At 42.6% G+C, this 17,160-nt stretch overlaps 1 protein-coding gene across 1 annotated transcript in view; it reads right to left on the bottom strand.

The window, feature by feature from the left end:
- LOC123759100 (gamma-aminobutyric acid type B receptor subunit 2) overlaps nt 1–15,281 on the bottom strand; it is a 331,390-nt gene extending 316,109 nt beyond the window's left edge. Inside the window, 1 exon segment of the mRNA XM_069324947.1 lies at nt 12,688–15,281. Coding sequence (XP_069181048.1) covers nt 12,688–12,813 — 126 coding nt within the window. The 5' untranslated portion in view covers nt 12,814–15,281.
- Between the last annotated feature and the right edge of the window lie 1,879 nt (nt 15,282–17,160).

Raw genomic sequence — 17,160 nt, 5'->3', positions numbered from 1 at the left:
TGGGATCGAGAACGAAATGACGGAACGACACCCAGCCACTAGAACCATCGTGCATCGAACGCCGACCCTAAAACAAGGAAGGCCTTCTGTGTGGCAACCATTGCAAGTGGATGGCATGGTTTACACTCGGGTTCCCCAGCATCGGGCTCTGGAGATCAATACTGATGACCATCCCAAGGGGTCTTTGGCTGCTGGTTTTGCAAACATTGGCGCAGACAAACTGCATTACATTTATCTCCAGTAAAACACCCATTGTTCTCGTCCCATTCTCCTCTAATTCAACGAAGAAGAGTGATAGAGAGAGGAAACAAGGAGCCAAATGGAAAACCGAAAATGATTATGTCAGATATACACCAATTCTCAGAAGTTTTCATCATTTAAAGCGATTACAAACACGATTAAAGAGGTTCAAAAAGAGAATGGCTGAAAGGAAGGTAAAAGAGAAGGCGATATGAAAAGAGAGAAATGAGAGAAACAGAAGATAGAAGGAGAGACGAGGTACTCAGGATAAATGGTGTGAAAACTTTGCTCCTCTTGATGGTTGTCTCCAAGATACAGTGTGGAATTTCAGCTGCCAGTGGTCCCTGGTGTGTGTGTTGTGTGTGTGTGTGTGTGTGTGTGTGTGTGTGAAAGGGAAGAAGTGAAGGAAAGACGAACACTGAGACACACCAGAGCAGATACTCCCAAGGGTGTGGACTATTGGGGGAGTTTTTTGGGAAAGAACAAAGAAAGGAGATGGAAGAGAACGCTGCTGGGGAGCGGGAAAGAGATGGGGGACGCTTCTGGGGGTCAGAGCAAGGAGTCCTTCTGAGGCTAGGGGAGGATATTGCAGGATAAGGGGACAGAAGCGGCTACTAGAGAAAGGGGGAAAAGTTAAGACGCCTATCAGAGATATCTATAGCAAGTGTGTGCGTGTGGAAATTTTACAAATTTGTAGTTAATATTTGTTCTCACAGGACTAAGCTGCTAGCTCCTGATGCAACCCGGACTCCACATACAACGTCGCATTTTGACGTACATAAAGCCAAAAATTGTCGTATTAGAAAATGGCGGCAGTTCGTGAAATGGATATACTGCCCCGTTTTCTGTTTTGGGTCCTATGGTAGGTTAGGATAAGGCCACTTCAATACTACAGTTTCTTGACGATGGGAAACCTTTAGGAGGATGGGCTGCCTGAACCCGAGGCTCTTTAACCATCTTGTGTCTAATTTACCGATTCCCGACCTATTTTTCCCTATCATGTCAACTTTAAATATTTCTCTCTCTCACACGCACGCACGCCCCATCCTCCCTACACACACACACACACACACACACACACACACACACACACACACACACACACACACACACACACACAGAAACCTAAGTAAGGAGGCATTTAGGGCGCTTTACACTGCCTACGTGAGGCCAGTCTTAGAGTATGCCGCCCCATCATGGAGTCCCCATCTGAAGAAACACATAAGGAAACTGGAAAAGGTTCAGAAGTTTGCAACGAGACTCGTTCCGGAGTTACGAGGGATGGGGTATGAAGAGCGCCTGAAGGAACTGAACCTGATGATACTAGAAAAAGAAGGGACAGGAGTCATTGCTGTAAACAACCGATGGCTAGAAAGGTGGAATCCAAGAGTCAATGCGCGATCCTGCAAGCACAAATAGATGAGTACAAATAGGTGAGTACACACACACACACATGATCTTTCAAATGTAGATACGATAGAGGCCAGTAGGCTCAGGAATCTGAACACCAGTTGATTGACAGTTAAGAGGTGGGACCAAAGAGCCAGAGCTCAACCCCCGCAAGCACAACTAGGTAAGTACAACTAGGTGAGTATACACACCCGGTATGTAGCAGGCATCAGCTTCCTCCCAGATCCCTATTTACTACTAGGTGACCAGAGGCATCAGTTGAAAGTAACCCTACTCATTTGTTTCAGCTTCCGCAGGGAATCGAACCCAGGTCTGTCGACGGCGAATCCCAAACGCGGTCCGCTAGTTTGTGTGTTTGGGAAGGGAGGAGGAGAAGTCGTGGTATGCGTTCGGTCGATCAATATACCTCGCCCTCCCAAGGTTATACTCTTTTCGTAACGGAAGACTTGAGAACGTAGCTTAAGCTTGCAAAGACCATCTTGCAAAGACCATCTTGCAAGACCATCACACCACAAAGACTAATTATGACCACGCTAAGAAAGACCGCTTGTAACAAGTGTTAGTTAAAACACATTTCTAACACATCCCGACATATTCACTTATATATCCTCTCTTCTATTCCAATATATGTGTAAAGTGGATATAAGCTGGGTTATATGAAAGTTATATGAAAGTTATATGAAAATCAACACCCACACAGTATACAAACGTCCTATATCAACGTCTTTTACAGCGTTATACCTGCCTGATTATACTATACTAAGCCAGCAACAAAGCATACTCGCTCGTATGGCATTCTAGTATATCTTTATGGCGTTATATGCCCTTCTATTATGATTCAACAGCTTTCTGCGTTATACCCTCGTTCATTATGTTTTTATAGCTCTTTTTACAGGTTATACTACCTCATACTCGCCCTCCACGGAATATACTCTGATGCTGATGGCTATTTAATATTCTGTTCTTGCTGTATACACGTAAATATATTAATACTGTAGCTTTTGAAAAAGAATAGTGTTATACACCAAGGAGATACAAAACACACACACATACGCACACACACTCACACACACACACTCACACACACACACACACACACACACACACACACACACACACACACACACATATATATATATATATATATATATATATATATATATATATATATACATACACTTTCCCACAAACTCACTTCACATACACACTTATTTTCACATACATTTTCACACTTATACATACACACACACTAGAACAATGAGTCGTTTGTGGTAAAAATAATAAACTCATTATTTATAAATGCAAATGAGGTTATATTTGGTTATATTATGGATGACAATTTTTTTTATCCTCACTATACCAATAGCGAATTAAAATCTTGCATAAAATTTTTTTTTTCAATTAATTATATAAACTACTGCCATCGATTGCACAGCGATATCTCTAAATATTTACAAAGGCATATTATGTTATAGCTGCTATCATCTGAGTATATTCGGATAGGCCATATATCAGCAGTGCACGTACCCGGTATCAACATGTCGAAGCAATATTCCTCACGTAAGAGCTTTCATAAGCGGGTTTAAACTACTCCCAAAGCACAATGTGCTATTCTATATTTTATTAGTGTACAGGAGAGAGAGAGAGACGCAGACAGGAAGCCATAAGGACAGGAACATACACACACACACACACACACACACACACACACACACACACACACACACACACACACACACACACACACACACAGATAATCAATGTCGGTGCGTCATGAAAACATTAAAAAATAAGCATTAAAGCCAAAAAAAATTCAACTTAAAAAAAATTCGAGATGTTTGTTACCAAAAAAATCAATGCAATATTTGTATGAAATTGTGAACTCTAGAGATGTTGGGAAATCCTGAGACTACTGGCGCTGAACAAAGACAGTGGAAAACAAGCAGAACAAATAAAAAAAAACAGCAATCTCCAGTTGCGAACAAAGAAAGTCCCTCTGGGGAGAAAGTAGTGTGTGTGTGTGTGTGTGTGTGTGTGTGTGTGTGTGTGTGTGTGTGTGTGTGTGTGTGTGTGTGTGTGTGTGTGTGTGTCTGTGTGTGTGTGTGTCTGTGTGTGTGTGTGTCTGTGTGTGTTTGTGTCTGTGTGTGTTTGTGTCTGCAGGATCGAGCTATTAGCTCTTGGGTCCGACTTTCTAACCGTTGTTAATTTCCTTTCAATATAGAAATACTTCACTTTAATGCACTCACACACACCATTCAGGGTACGGAATCATTCAGAACCTTGTATGCCACATATGTAGAAGCAATTCTGGAGTATGCGGCCCCAGCATGGAGCCCGTACCTTGTCAAGCACAAGACGAAGTTGGAGAAAGTTCAGAAGTATGCCACTAAATAGTCCCAGAACTAAGAGGCATGAGTTACGAGGAAAGGCTGCGTGAATTGCACCTGACATCGCTGAAAGACAGAAGAGCTCGGGGAAACATGTTCACAACATACAAAAATCTGAGGAAATTGAAAGGGTAGACAAAGGGTAGTTCTCCCATTCGGTATCCTTTGTCTGGCCTCCTGTTTCTACCGCCTAGTTTCATTACTTTACATTTACACGGTTTGAACTTTAGTAGCCATTTGTTGGACCATTCATTCAGTTTGTTCAGGTCATCTTGTAGCTTCATACTATCTTCCTCTGTCTTAATCCTCCTCATATTTGTTGCATTGTCAGCAAACAATGAGAGGAACATTCTATACTCTCTGGGAGATCATTTACATATATCATAAACAATAAAGGTCCAAGGACTAAATCCTGCGGGACTCCACTGATGACGCCTCGCCAATCTGAGACCTCACCCCTCACAGTGACTCGCTGTCTTCTGTTGCTTAGGTACTCCCTTATCCAGTGGAGTACCTTCCCTTTCACTCCCGCCTGCATCTCCAGCTTGTGCATCAGTCTCTTATGTGGTACTGTGTCAAAGGCTTTCTGGCAATCCAAAAAATATGCAGTCTGCTCAGCCCTCTCTATCTTGCCTAATTTGTGTTGCTCGGTCATAGAATTAAATTAATCCTGTAAGGCATGATTTTCCATCCCTGAACCCATGTTGAGGTTGTGTTAACAAATTCTTTTGATCCAGATGTTTCACTAGTTTTTTTCGAACAATCGTCTCCATCAGCTTGCATGGTATGCAAGTTAGGGACACTGGGCCTCCTGCCTATCCTATTCTGTTTGCTCCACAGTGAACACACACATCACACACTCCATGTGTGATGTGTGCGTCTGGTGGCTGACTGTACAGAGAGAGAGAGAGAGAGAGAGAGAGAGAGAGAGAGAGAGAGAGAGAGAGAGAGAGAGAACACGAGGAGGAGGAATGAGGAAATAAACCAGAAGAGAAAAATATATTAAGTCAAGGATCAGCCAGTTTCTAACAAATGGACACTGAAACAATCTTTCCAACCATCTCTCTCTCTCTCTCTCTCTCTCTCTCTCTCTCTCTCTCTCTCTCTCTCTCTCTCTCTCTCTCTCTCTCTCTCTCTCTCTCTCCTCTCTCTCTCTCTCTCTCTCTCTCTCTCTCTCTCTCTCTCTCTCTCTCTCTCTCTCTCTCTCCTCTCTCTCTCTCTCTCTCTCTCTCTCTCTCTCTCTCTCTCTCTCTCCTTCCCCCTCTCAGCATCCTCTTCCTATCCGGTCTCCATTTTATTTTCATTTTCTGAACCTTAGATGTCTTCTATCCTCTCCCGCTCTCTCTCCACTCTACCCTCTTCTCCCCTCTCTTCTTTAATCACCCCGTGCCTATATCCCCTCTCCCGACATCTTTTCTCCCCAATTCCCATCTTCTCTCGCAACTTCTTCTGCACCAATCTCGTTAGAAAGGCAGTAGAGGAGGGAGAAGAGAAAGGGAGAGGCAAAGACAGAAATATAAAGCGAAATAGGGGAAGAGCTAGACAAGAGGGAAGGTAGGATATAAATTTTGCGGAAAAGTAGATGAAAGGAATGGTAGAAAGGGACAGATTTTTTAAGAAAAGGGGTTAGGTGAGCCGGAGGAAAGAAGGGAAATGGTGCTACGTGTGTGTGTAGTTACCTATTTGTACCTAGCTATTTGTGCTTGCGGGGGTTGAGCTCTGGCTCTTTGGTCCCGCGTCTGAACCGTCAATCAACTGGTGTAGAGGTTCCTGAGTCTATTGGACTCTATCATATCTACACTGTATGTGTGTGTGTGTGTGTGTGTGTGTGTGTGTGTGTGTGTGTGTGTGTGTGTGTGTGTGTGTGTGTGTGTGTGTGTGTGTGTTCCTGCAAACATGTTCCTTGTAAACATACACTTCCCTCAAACACACACACACACACACACACACACACACACACACACACACACACACACACACACACACACACACACACACACACCACAACAAACGCATACAATTAGGCATGACACCGACCGAGCAACAAAGTGGGCTGCGTTTTCTTAGACTACAAGAAAGTCTTTGACACTGTACCACACAAGAAAAACCTCTGACTACTGTACCTCACTCAGCAAAACCTTTTGACACGGTGCCACACCGAAAGACATTTTGACACACCTCAGTAAAAAAAGAGCCCCACAAGAGCCTGACATAAGAACTTGAACATCACAAGTGCTCTGAAGAGATCTAAGTCACACTTGAGTGTGTGTGTGTGTGTCAGACTCAGAAGATGCGAGAGAAGATAGAATGAGAAGTAGTCAGCTAAACAAAGATAAAACTGCATTCAGCTTCTCGAGTATCTCAATACAGAAATAGAAAAATAGCCATTAGAATTCACCTTTGCTATTGGAATGGAGTGTCGTTGGAGTGTGAAGAGAGATAAGAGGAGATAAGAGGAAGAGAGAGGGACGATAAGAGGAAGGAAGAAGGGGATCAATACACAATTGAGACAAGTTTAAGAGTCAGAGAAGTAAAAGGGCCTGGGAGTAGATAGCCTTACCTGTCCTCTACCTGTTTACTTTACCTGTCCCCCCACCTGTTTAGTTTACCTGTCCCCCACCTGTTTAGTTTACCTGTCCCCCACCTGTTTAGTTTACCTGTCCCCCATCTGTTTAGTTTACCTGTCCGCCACCTGTTTAGTTTACCTGTTCCTTCACCTGTTTAGTTTACCTGTTCCTTCACCTGTTTAGTTTACCTGTCTCCTGACCTAACCAGAAACGTGCGAACTCGAACAACCCACTTAACCTGTCTAGTCCGGTGCGTAGAGAACGTAGATATTTGTGAGCGATTACCTAATAGGCTGCATATGTGACTGTCACGATAACGTAACAAAAGCGACCTATTAGTGGAGCGGACAAGTCGATCTGTCACCGGAAAGCGCGTATCAATAAAGTGTCATCAGCAACATACGCATTTCTGGTAACTTTTTAACCACGTATGTGAGACTAGCGTTAAAATATGCTGCAGCGCTAGGTGCAGCATAGTTAATGTTGACCCCTAATCTTGTTCAATATACCCTCAATTCCCCAGTTCTGTCCCACCTTTATATCTTTTTCCCAATTTATCCCAAATTCCCAATCCTTCATTTTTCTATATTTCCCCGATTATCAGTTTTATGGTCACTCAAATTTCAAAACCCATTATGATGTCTGTCAATTACCATTCTCAAGCCATCTTGAATACAGCAAAAGAGAATGAATAACATTATTCGATTTTATTAGATGAATTGAAATTGGTTCTACTGGCTGTCTGAATAATGAATGCTTAATGAATTAAGTAATAATGAGGGTGAATGAATGTAATCTATCAATAAATAATGAATGTAAATTATGGATTAAACGCAACGAATCTTTAATAAATAAATGATATTGAATGTTGCATTTGTAATGCATAGTGAATATATTATATACTTATATTTATAATACATATGCATAAATATATATTTAATACATATAGAATGAATAAATAATACTACTTTAATAATATAGTGAATAATAAACTCCGAAAATAAGCAGAAATAAATATTTAATTAACAGACTGCAATAAACAAAAAAATGGTTTGAACATCAGAATCCTAATTTTTCGTTTGTATTTAACATGTTTAGCAAAAATACCACCAACAAGGCAGGTACAAGTGACAGGATGAACAACCCAGCGGGTTTTCTTCCTATTGGGGAGTGTTGTACATGCTGCTCTGGCGGTGTGTCCACTCACAAGATGAGTGGCGCTGCCCAATACTGTCACTATGGCGGTGTGTCCACTCACAAGATGAGTGGCGCTGCCCAGTAAACTCGCCCCTCGGGGCAAAATTTAAAAAATTTAAAGGACATCACCAAAACTCTTAAAACTATATATAATGCTTTAATTTTTTTTTGCTACAAGGAAAACACTTAAACCACCACAAAAGTTGAATAACAAAACTAAACGAGGAACAAATTCAAACTAATTCAACAAGAAGTCGACACTCGACTTGAGAATGGTCCAGGACGGACCGAAACGTCGTCGTCCCTTCATTTTCTAGTGTGTGGTCTGGTCAACATAATTCAACAATTAGATCATTTACAACAAACAGTTTTACAAAATGTAAACCAAAAATTACAACAAAATGAAAATTAAGACAATTATCAATGTAAATATATGTGTATACATGTATAAATCGCGAGTAATTACGATTATCGATTATAAAATTCTAATATTTTTCCCCCATAGGCCCATACACAGCATTGCCATAACCAATTGTATTCTCTACTGTATTAATACAAGCGTTGATAAACACAGTAATTTTGGTGTTGCTTTATGTGTGTAGAAGTAAATTATACTTTTGTCGGACATGTTATACTGCCTTGTAATTATCTATGAATGATGTGGGGATTTGTGACGTATGAACAGTGAGATACGTGTTTGTGATATGTTTGTTATATTTAATGGAATGGAGCGGTACTGTATTTGGAATTAGATACACATATGCAGGAAAAGAGGCACAAACACACACACACACACACACACACACACACACACACACACACATGATCACAACCTACAAAATCCTCAGGGGAATCGACCGGGTAAACAAGGACGAACTTTTCAACACTGGTGGGACGCGAACAAGGGGACACAGGTGGAAGCTGAGTACCCAAATGAGCCACAGAGACGTTAGAAAGAACTTTTTCAGTGTCAGAGTAGTTAGCAAATGGAATGCATTAGGAAGTGATGTGGTGGAGGCTGACTCCATTCACAGTTTCAAATGTAGATATGATAGAGCCCAATAGGCTCAGGAATCTGTACACCAGTTGATTGACGGTTGAGAGGCGGGACCAAAGAGCCAGAGCTCAACCCCCGCAAGCACAATTAGGTGAGTACAATTAGGTGAGTACACACACACACACACACACAAGCGATACCAAATAGTGCATGTCAGACCCAAATGAGAGAAACAATCAGGGTAACAATGAACTTCAGACAAGCTTCCCAAACACACACACACACACACACGCACACACACGCACACACACACACACACACACACACACACACACACATACGCACACACACACACACACACACTCTCACACACACGCACACACACTATACAAGGTGCACGAAATATAAAATATATAAGAGAAAATGAATACAACTCTCTGAGAGAATTACAGAAGCCAATATTCAAAATTGAGGTTATATTGGTCACACAGAACCATACGACCAAACCACCTCTACTGTCGTTAGTATCCTCTTAATCACTGCCTCAGTGGTAGTTAGAAGCCAGACGATTCTCAAATTCTACCGAAGGTAGAGGATCTCGAGGTAACCACAACAGCCAAATACATCCCACTATGTATTGATTATTTTCCATTAGTAAAGACTGTATTTTTTTGACTGCTTATGCTTCTGAAGTTTAGAAACCAACTATTACTTCTACCACTCCTTGCTTTGAACTTTGTCTAAGACAGCTTAAACGAAGACGTCTTAAAGGGTATTGAACGCTGCAGACTCGTTAATTATTACCGTTGACATATCGCCGGCAGCCCTTCCGGTACCTTCAAGATGTCTTCCCCTGAGCTGCCTTAGACAAAAGTCAAAGCAAAGTGCGAAGCAGGGAAAATATTAGCTATTTTCCTAAATTTTTAGAAGTACAAGCAATCAAAAATCAACACCAGGCACAAGAGTGTTGTAGGCGATGAGTCACAATAACGTGGCTGAAGTAAGTTGACCAGACCACACACTAGAAGGTGAAGGGACGACGACGTTTCGATCCGTCCTGGACCATTCTCAAGTCGAGTGGGGATTCCGAGCTAAACAATCGACTTGAGAATGGTTCAGAACGGACCGAAACGTCGTCGTCCGTTCATTTTCTAGTGTGTGGATTGGTCAACGCACAAAAGTGTTGTTACGTTTCGACCTCCCAAAACAGCCCACAAACTGTCACTTGCTTTTCTAATACAACCGCGTCAGTGTCCACCACAACAACCACACGAATCATATCCGAATCTAACACAGGTCATATACAACTGTATATATACATACACATACAATGTATATATATATATATATATATATATATATATATATATATATGTATATATATATACATATATATATACATATATATATATATATATATATATATATATATATATATATATATATATATATATATATATATATATACATATATATATATATTATATATATATATATATATATATATATATATATATATATATATATATATATATATATATATATATATATATATATAAACATTGTATGTACACACATACAATGTTATATACATGCTATATAGTGGGAGCTACACTCACATTTCAACCGCGTCACCATATATAACTGCTACCCCCGTACATACAACCATACATAACTAGCATACATACAACCACAACCATCCATCCAAGCACACACACACACACACACACACACACACACACACACACACACACACGTCACTACCACACAAAACCCTGCTTCACCTCCCACAACCCCACAATTTTCAATCATTACAACAATAGAACCAACCACCATTATATATCACAACCTCCGTTGTTCAAGGACATGAACAGTAAAACAATCACTACAACCAGATACAACCGTACACACGGTTGTATACCAACTAACACCAGCAACTACAACCTTCTGGAACGTAACCATATGATGCGAATTCATTTTTCTTAACGATTGGGATATTAATCCCAAAGCAGTACAGCAGTAATGACAACAACACTTATATTTATACAGCCAAAAATAAAAAAATACAACCAAAGAACTACAACCGCAATAGCTATTTGGACAAATGTTTCTTCTACAACAAAATCACTTGTATAAAAAAAACTCCACACACAACACCACCATCTTCAACAACAACCCGTTTCCTCAACAACCCCACCCATAGCAACTCCATCCACAACAATCCACTCACAATCGTATCCTCTACAACTAATATTACCATAAATCAAATCCACAACTCTAGTAACAACCACTACAACTACTAATTATCATGACTCACAACCCTTTTCTGACAACCACAACAACCACAAATGTTTGAACTACAAGAATGACCAAGAATTACAATGTATACCCATTACAACTTAAAAAAATCATAACCACAACTACTAACAACCACCAATTTATAAAACTACAAAGAAAACAAATCACAAACTAAAACTAAACAATTACTGCCACTTCCTGAAAGTGTAAACATCTCATAATTAACAACAATTAGTTACAATCTCAAAACCTCAACCCCACACTTACAATCAAAGATCATATCTAATCATACTTCTCATAGTATGAGAGGTATGACAAGGCATACTTAATATGAGTCGACATTGGGTACATCTGCATATCGCGATTTCATTCACAACTTCATTCGCGATTGAATTTATATTTTAAATTTGTGAAGGCAATCCTAAGTGCATTCACAACAGCATTTATTTAGGTGCCGACATGTATTAGTTTTCAAAGTTTCATTTTCAACTTTATTAATGCATATATAAACAAAATTTTAATATTTTATCATCTGCATTCCGGACAGCATTTGAAATTCCCTTTCAGACAGCATTTACAACTGCATTCGGAGCATAATTTTAAGTGGATTCTGAGAAGCGTTTACAACTACATTCAGAATGTAAGTTACAAGTGCATTCAGAACAGTTTTCACAACTGCATTCAGAGCAGCTCTCACCAGCTCACATTTCACAATTCATTCAGCAGTTTAATGATCATATATTAGCAGCAATCACAATTCAGCCACAGAGCAGACTAAACACACAACATCTTGCCCATTCAATATATAATTGTACCTCAATTACAACCCATTACTCTCACAACCATGCTATAATTAGGGCGCTCAAGTGGCAGAAGATAACCACAACCATAGAAACGTAATAAATAAAATATTATATATATAAACACACACATTTGTTACAGCATAATTGTAAATAAGTTGTGAAGTACATTATCACAGCAAAAATATACCTTGATCGGAACAATATTTTTACCTTAGTAACCATTATATAATGTCTTACAACCATGACACAATTCTAATTGATCCACAACCACAATGTAATCTAATGACAACCACAACACGGCCTCAAGAAAACCGCTAATGTAGGATAATCAAAATGCAACCATAATGTAATCACAACCAAACCTTACCAACAACATAATCTTCAGACAGCATCCAAACCCGAAGGAACTTGACGACAGGCTACCAAAACATCACCGGCATTCACGGTCATTTAAACAAACTAAACACCAACCACACAACCAAACAAGCAGTACCAAACCCCCACCAAAAAAGCCATGCCTCCCACAAGCAAAGTTCTCAGGTGCCTACAACATTCAACCACACAATATTCACAACCTGAAGCTTGCAGAATCACAACCACATGACTACAAACAGAGCTTAGATAAGTCACTCGACTACTGTGATACCGCCCGTCGATTAGAAGCCACTCCCGGGGTCCATACCCACAGGTACCTTGAGGTAATATACACAGGTACCCCGAGGTAATATACACAGGTACCACGAGGTAATATACACAGGTACCCCGAGGTAATATACACAGGTACTTACCGGGAAGAAGCCGGCCACATAAACATCAACCTTCTTGCGGGCGTGAGTCTCAATGGGGTAGAGGAGAAGGAAGAGAGTAGCCAGGTAAGGTAGCAGCAGGACCCCGCCCATTTCGGCCGCCCTCATGGCCCAAGCGACTCGGCTACCACGCCCACGGAGGCTGTCTCACGCCCGCGCCAGTGCTTCAGTCCACTACACCTCTCCCCGTCCACGCCATTGCTGTCTCGAAGGACAGGAGTCCCTAAAGTTGGATGTTTATCTCCCTTCTATTTTGCTCGATCTTGTTACCCAGGATTGAGTGTCTTCGTCGATCGCCCCACTCACAATGGTGATTGATGATTGTGGTTAATGGATTGTTGGTGAACTTTTCTTGGAATTGATTGTATAGTTTAGGAGTTTAAAGTTTTGTTTATGACTTTTTCTTCATTGATTCGTTAGTTTGTGCCTCGTATCTACAAGGTGATTGGTAGACAGCGGCGATTTGTTTACGATAGTTTCCCGATTCGTTAGTTAGTCTTTATAGCTTGTAAAAGACTGCATTTCAACTGGGCAGTTTTGGGTCATCCGTGAAAACGTTTTCAGTAGTTACGAGACGAGTTATTCTAACACACTAGTCAGTCAACACGCAAAACTGTCATTTTTTTGCCATATATATAAACAGCTCAACACTCGCCTCATGAACACGACGAAAGGACTTCACAACTCCTGTACGATTTTTTCTTGAGGTATTTTCCGTCTATTTATGAAAACTCGTTCATGCTTAGAACTTTTTTTTCTATCACTGACAAAGCATTTATTACCGTGAGAGAGAAAGATGTGCCTTCTCGATGTCCCTTTTCTAGAAGCAATGCAGTATGTTAGAGCTTAATAAGGTGATCCACTTCTGAGTTTAATTACATAGACTAACTATGAAAAATGATATAGGCGGCACTGATAAAGATAGTTCCACTTAAACCAAATTTCTTATTGGGGGGGAAAGATCTCTCTATTACCTAGAGAGATCTTCACAACTCAGGGTAGAAACTTTCTCTCAAGTGAATGATCGCCTCAGTTTCCGAGTTAGGGTCCACTAGTGCTCTCTCTCTGGGCTAACACGTGAAAGTTTTGGGTAAAAGCAACAATTCTTTGAGCAAGGGTTCACTACCTTCATAACACGCAACACCACTATTAATTCACTAGGTTTCGTTATTCGCTTCTTCTTTTAACATTCATTTGTCACTGGAGGCGGGGGAGAGGCTTAGTACCAGCGTCGAGAAACACGGAAACGAGCGTGAAACATTGAAAACAGGAGATGGAAAAGCAGGCGGAAGAAAACACAGGGGGAACGAGTTTCCGACGAGAAACTTTCTTGCTCTTTTTCAATTTGCAGGAAGAAGAATTTACATTCAGTCTATGCGGACTTCTTGATGCTATTTGCACGCTGCCATCTTGCACGATGTTCCCATGCACGGCTTCCGTCCTGATCGGTGTTTCCTGCAGCTCTCCGGTAATTTAGGCGTCCTGAATCTTCCTCAGTGAGAAAACTAAATGACTTTTCCGAAATAGAGGGTGACTGGTTCCCTTGGATGCTGCATCTTGAGGGCCAGAGATTCATCAGCTGTTTCTATAACAACATCCGCACCAGATTTTCATCTTACACAGTGTTTTTATTGAAGGCGGCTACTTCCGTTTATACGTTATATTAAACTGACATGTATAACTAAGGGTGGGGGGGGGGTGTTGTATAACAGCTCTATAACAACAACGGAAGCAACGGTTGGTGTGTGTGTGTGTGTGTGTGTGTGTGTGTGTGTGTGTGTGTGTGTGTGTGTGTGTGTGTGTGTGTGTGTGTGTGTGTGTGTGTCCGCGCGTGCGTGCGCGCGTATATGTGGGGTAGAGGAGGGGGGTGGGAAGGCTTGGAGGTGGTGAAGGGCAGGGTACCGTGCTCTTTTTTTTCTATCACATTAACAGAGAACAGAATTTCGTCAAGAATCGCCACCCGACCGCGTCACACTAATCAGTGTCAGCTGGTAGCTCTGGGGTGCCTAAGTGCCAACAGGCCAGTCCTTGGCACTCTAGTTTGTTCCACCATCGACCGCACAACCTTTGACCAGCCGTCACTACCACAAACACTACCACTTGGCACTCCCCACAACGACTCCCAAGCCAATTTGGAATGGTTGCAGTATTGGTAGTTTCACAAGCACACAGCTATTTCAACTTTCATTTCTAATGGAATTTTTGTCCATTTTTTTGTACCCTAAAGCGACTAAGAGGCGAGGAGTTATCCCGGTCTAACATGGGAGGTGTTATCACCAGTTACGATATCCGATAATCCATAAAGTACATGTTCCAGAGTACCTTTCATACCTCCGAACTGAGGGATCAGTTCGCCCTGGGGATAGCGAGCTAGCGTGTTTAGTTATCGTGCGATTGATAGCAGTCGTTGAGCGATGGGGTTATGTGGTGGGTGTCGACCTCCATGGTTGTGGTTGTGGTGGGGGTGACTGGGGGGTGTGTGTGTGTGTGTGTGTGTGTGTGTGTGTTGTGGTGGCAGCGGCGGTCAGCGATGGCACAGAGCGACGCACAGCACAACCAGAACACGACCGGCGGCGGCCCCACACTGCCGCCTGCCGCCGCCACCCCATCATCGGGGCGACCCGCGCAGGCTCACTACTCCCCGCCCTCCCCCACGCCGGCCACTACCCTCCCCATGTCTGCCACTATCCTCCCCACGCCCACAACTACCCTCCCCACGCCCACAACTACCCTCCCCACAGCTACCCTCCCCACGCCCACAACTACCCTCTCCACGCCCACAACTATCCCTCCCCCACGCCCACAACTACCCTCCCCCCACGCCCACAACTACCCTCCCCCCACGCCCACAACTACCCTCCCCCCACGCCCACAACTACCCTCCCCCACGCCCACAACTACCCTCCCCCACGCCCACAACTACCCTCCCCACGCCCACAACTACCCTTCCCCACGCCCACAACTACCCTCCCCCACGCCCACAACTACCCTCTCCCACGCCCACAACTAACCCCTCCCCCACGCCCACAACTACCCTCCCCCACGCCCACAACTACCCCTCCCCCACGCCCACAACTACCCTCCCCACAACTACCCTCCCCCACGCCCACAACTACCCTCCCCCACGCCCACAACTACCCTCCGCACGCCCACAACTACCCTCCCCCACGCCCACAACTACCCTCCGCACGCCCACAACTACCCTCCCCCCACGCCCACAACTACCCTCCCCCCACGCCCACAACACAACTACCCTCCCCACGCCCACAACTACCCTCCCCCACGCCCACAACTACCCTCCGCACGCCCACAACTACCCTCCCCCACGCCCACAACTACCCTCCGCACGCCCACAACTACCCTCCCCCCACGCCCACAACTACCCTCCCCCCACGCCCACAACTACCCTCCCCCCACGCCCACAACTACCCTCTCCCACGCAACAAAACAGCAATAGCAATCATTAGAAATTCTACATGTGAGTGGAAATGATGCATTGCAAAAGAGACGTTTCAAGAAGTTGCGGAGACGTCACTTATCCAGTGGTTCACTGCCCTACCTGTTCATGTTCTCCGGTTAAGTGTTGGTAGAACATTTTCATTGAACATTGTTCATTCATTGTTCATGTTCATTCATCTCGATGGTAACATTCCCCCCAATCATGGGAGAACTCCCCTCTCGTCGGTGTTACCTGCAGTAAGAAGAAATGTAAAAATATTAGTTCATTTGGTCGGGGGGACAGGCAGCCTGTGTATATGTACATGTTAGGCTTATATCAAAGTCCCCACAAGGTAGAATGTGGGGACTCCTCCCTAGGATGCAACCCCATCCTCCCCTACAACTAGCTGACTAACTCCTGGGTACGTAATTATTGCTCGGTGAACAGAACCATTACTTGATAGAAAACGCCCCCAACCATTTCTTTTTCCGCCCGGGATTCGAGCCCGGAATTTCCGATTATGAGTCGAGAACAATTCCGACTCTACTACCGAACTAATGAAGTTAATAGTGTATTCACTAATGAATAGCTTCATTAGTGAATACAATTAATTCACTAATGAATAGCTTCATTAGTGAATACACTAATGAAGCTTTGCCTAGGTCTACGAAGTGAAAAAATCACTTTGTCCTACATAACAGTGAAAATTTATACACATAGAATACAAAATAACATATGTCTAGACCTACAGAAAAACAAAACTTAAAGCTTACAGTATACTTCTATGTATATATACAGTATATTCTATGCCTACAGTGTAAAATAGAACGCAGGAAGTACCAATCAGTTTGGTTGAACCACAAGCATCTTGTGGCTCACGTATGCCAAGATTGAGAATGGAAGACGTCTCTTTTTTTTCCAATCAACCAAGAGAAATTTAGAAAGCAAATTATATGAAGAGAAGATGCTAAACTAGTATGGTGTATATTACCAGGAGCTGGGACTTGAGGACAAGG

This window comes from Procambarus clarkii, chromosome 15, assembly GCF_040958095.1.
Source record: "Procambarus clarkii isolate CNS0578487 chromosome 15, FALCON_Pclarkii_2.0, whole genome shotgun sequence".
Lineage (NCBI taxonomy): Eukaryota > Metazoa > Arthropoda > Malacostraca > Decapoda > Cambaridae > Procambarus > Procambarus clarkii.
Note: the sequence above shows the minus strand (reverse complement) of the source record. Positions and strands in the feature narration are given on the sequence as shown.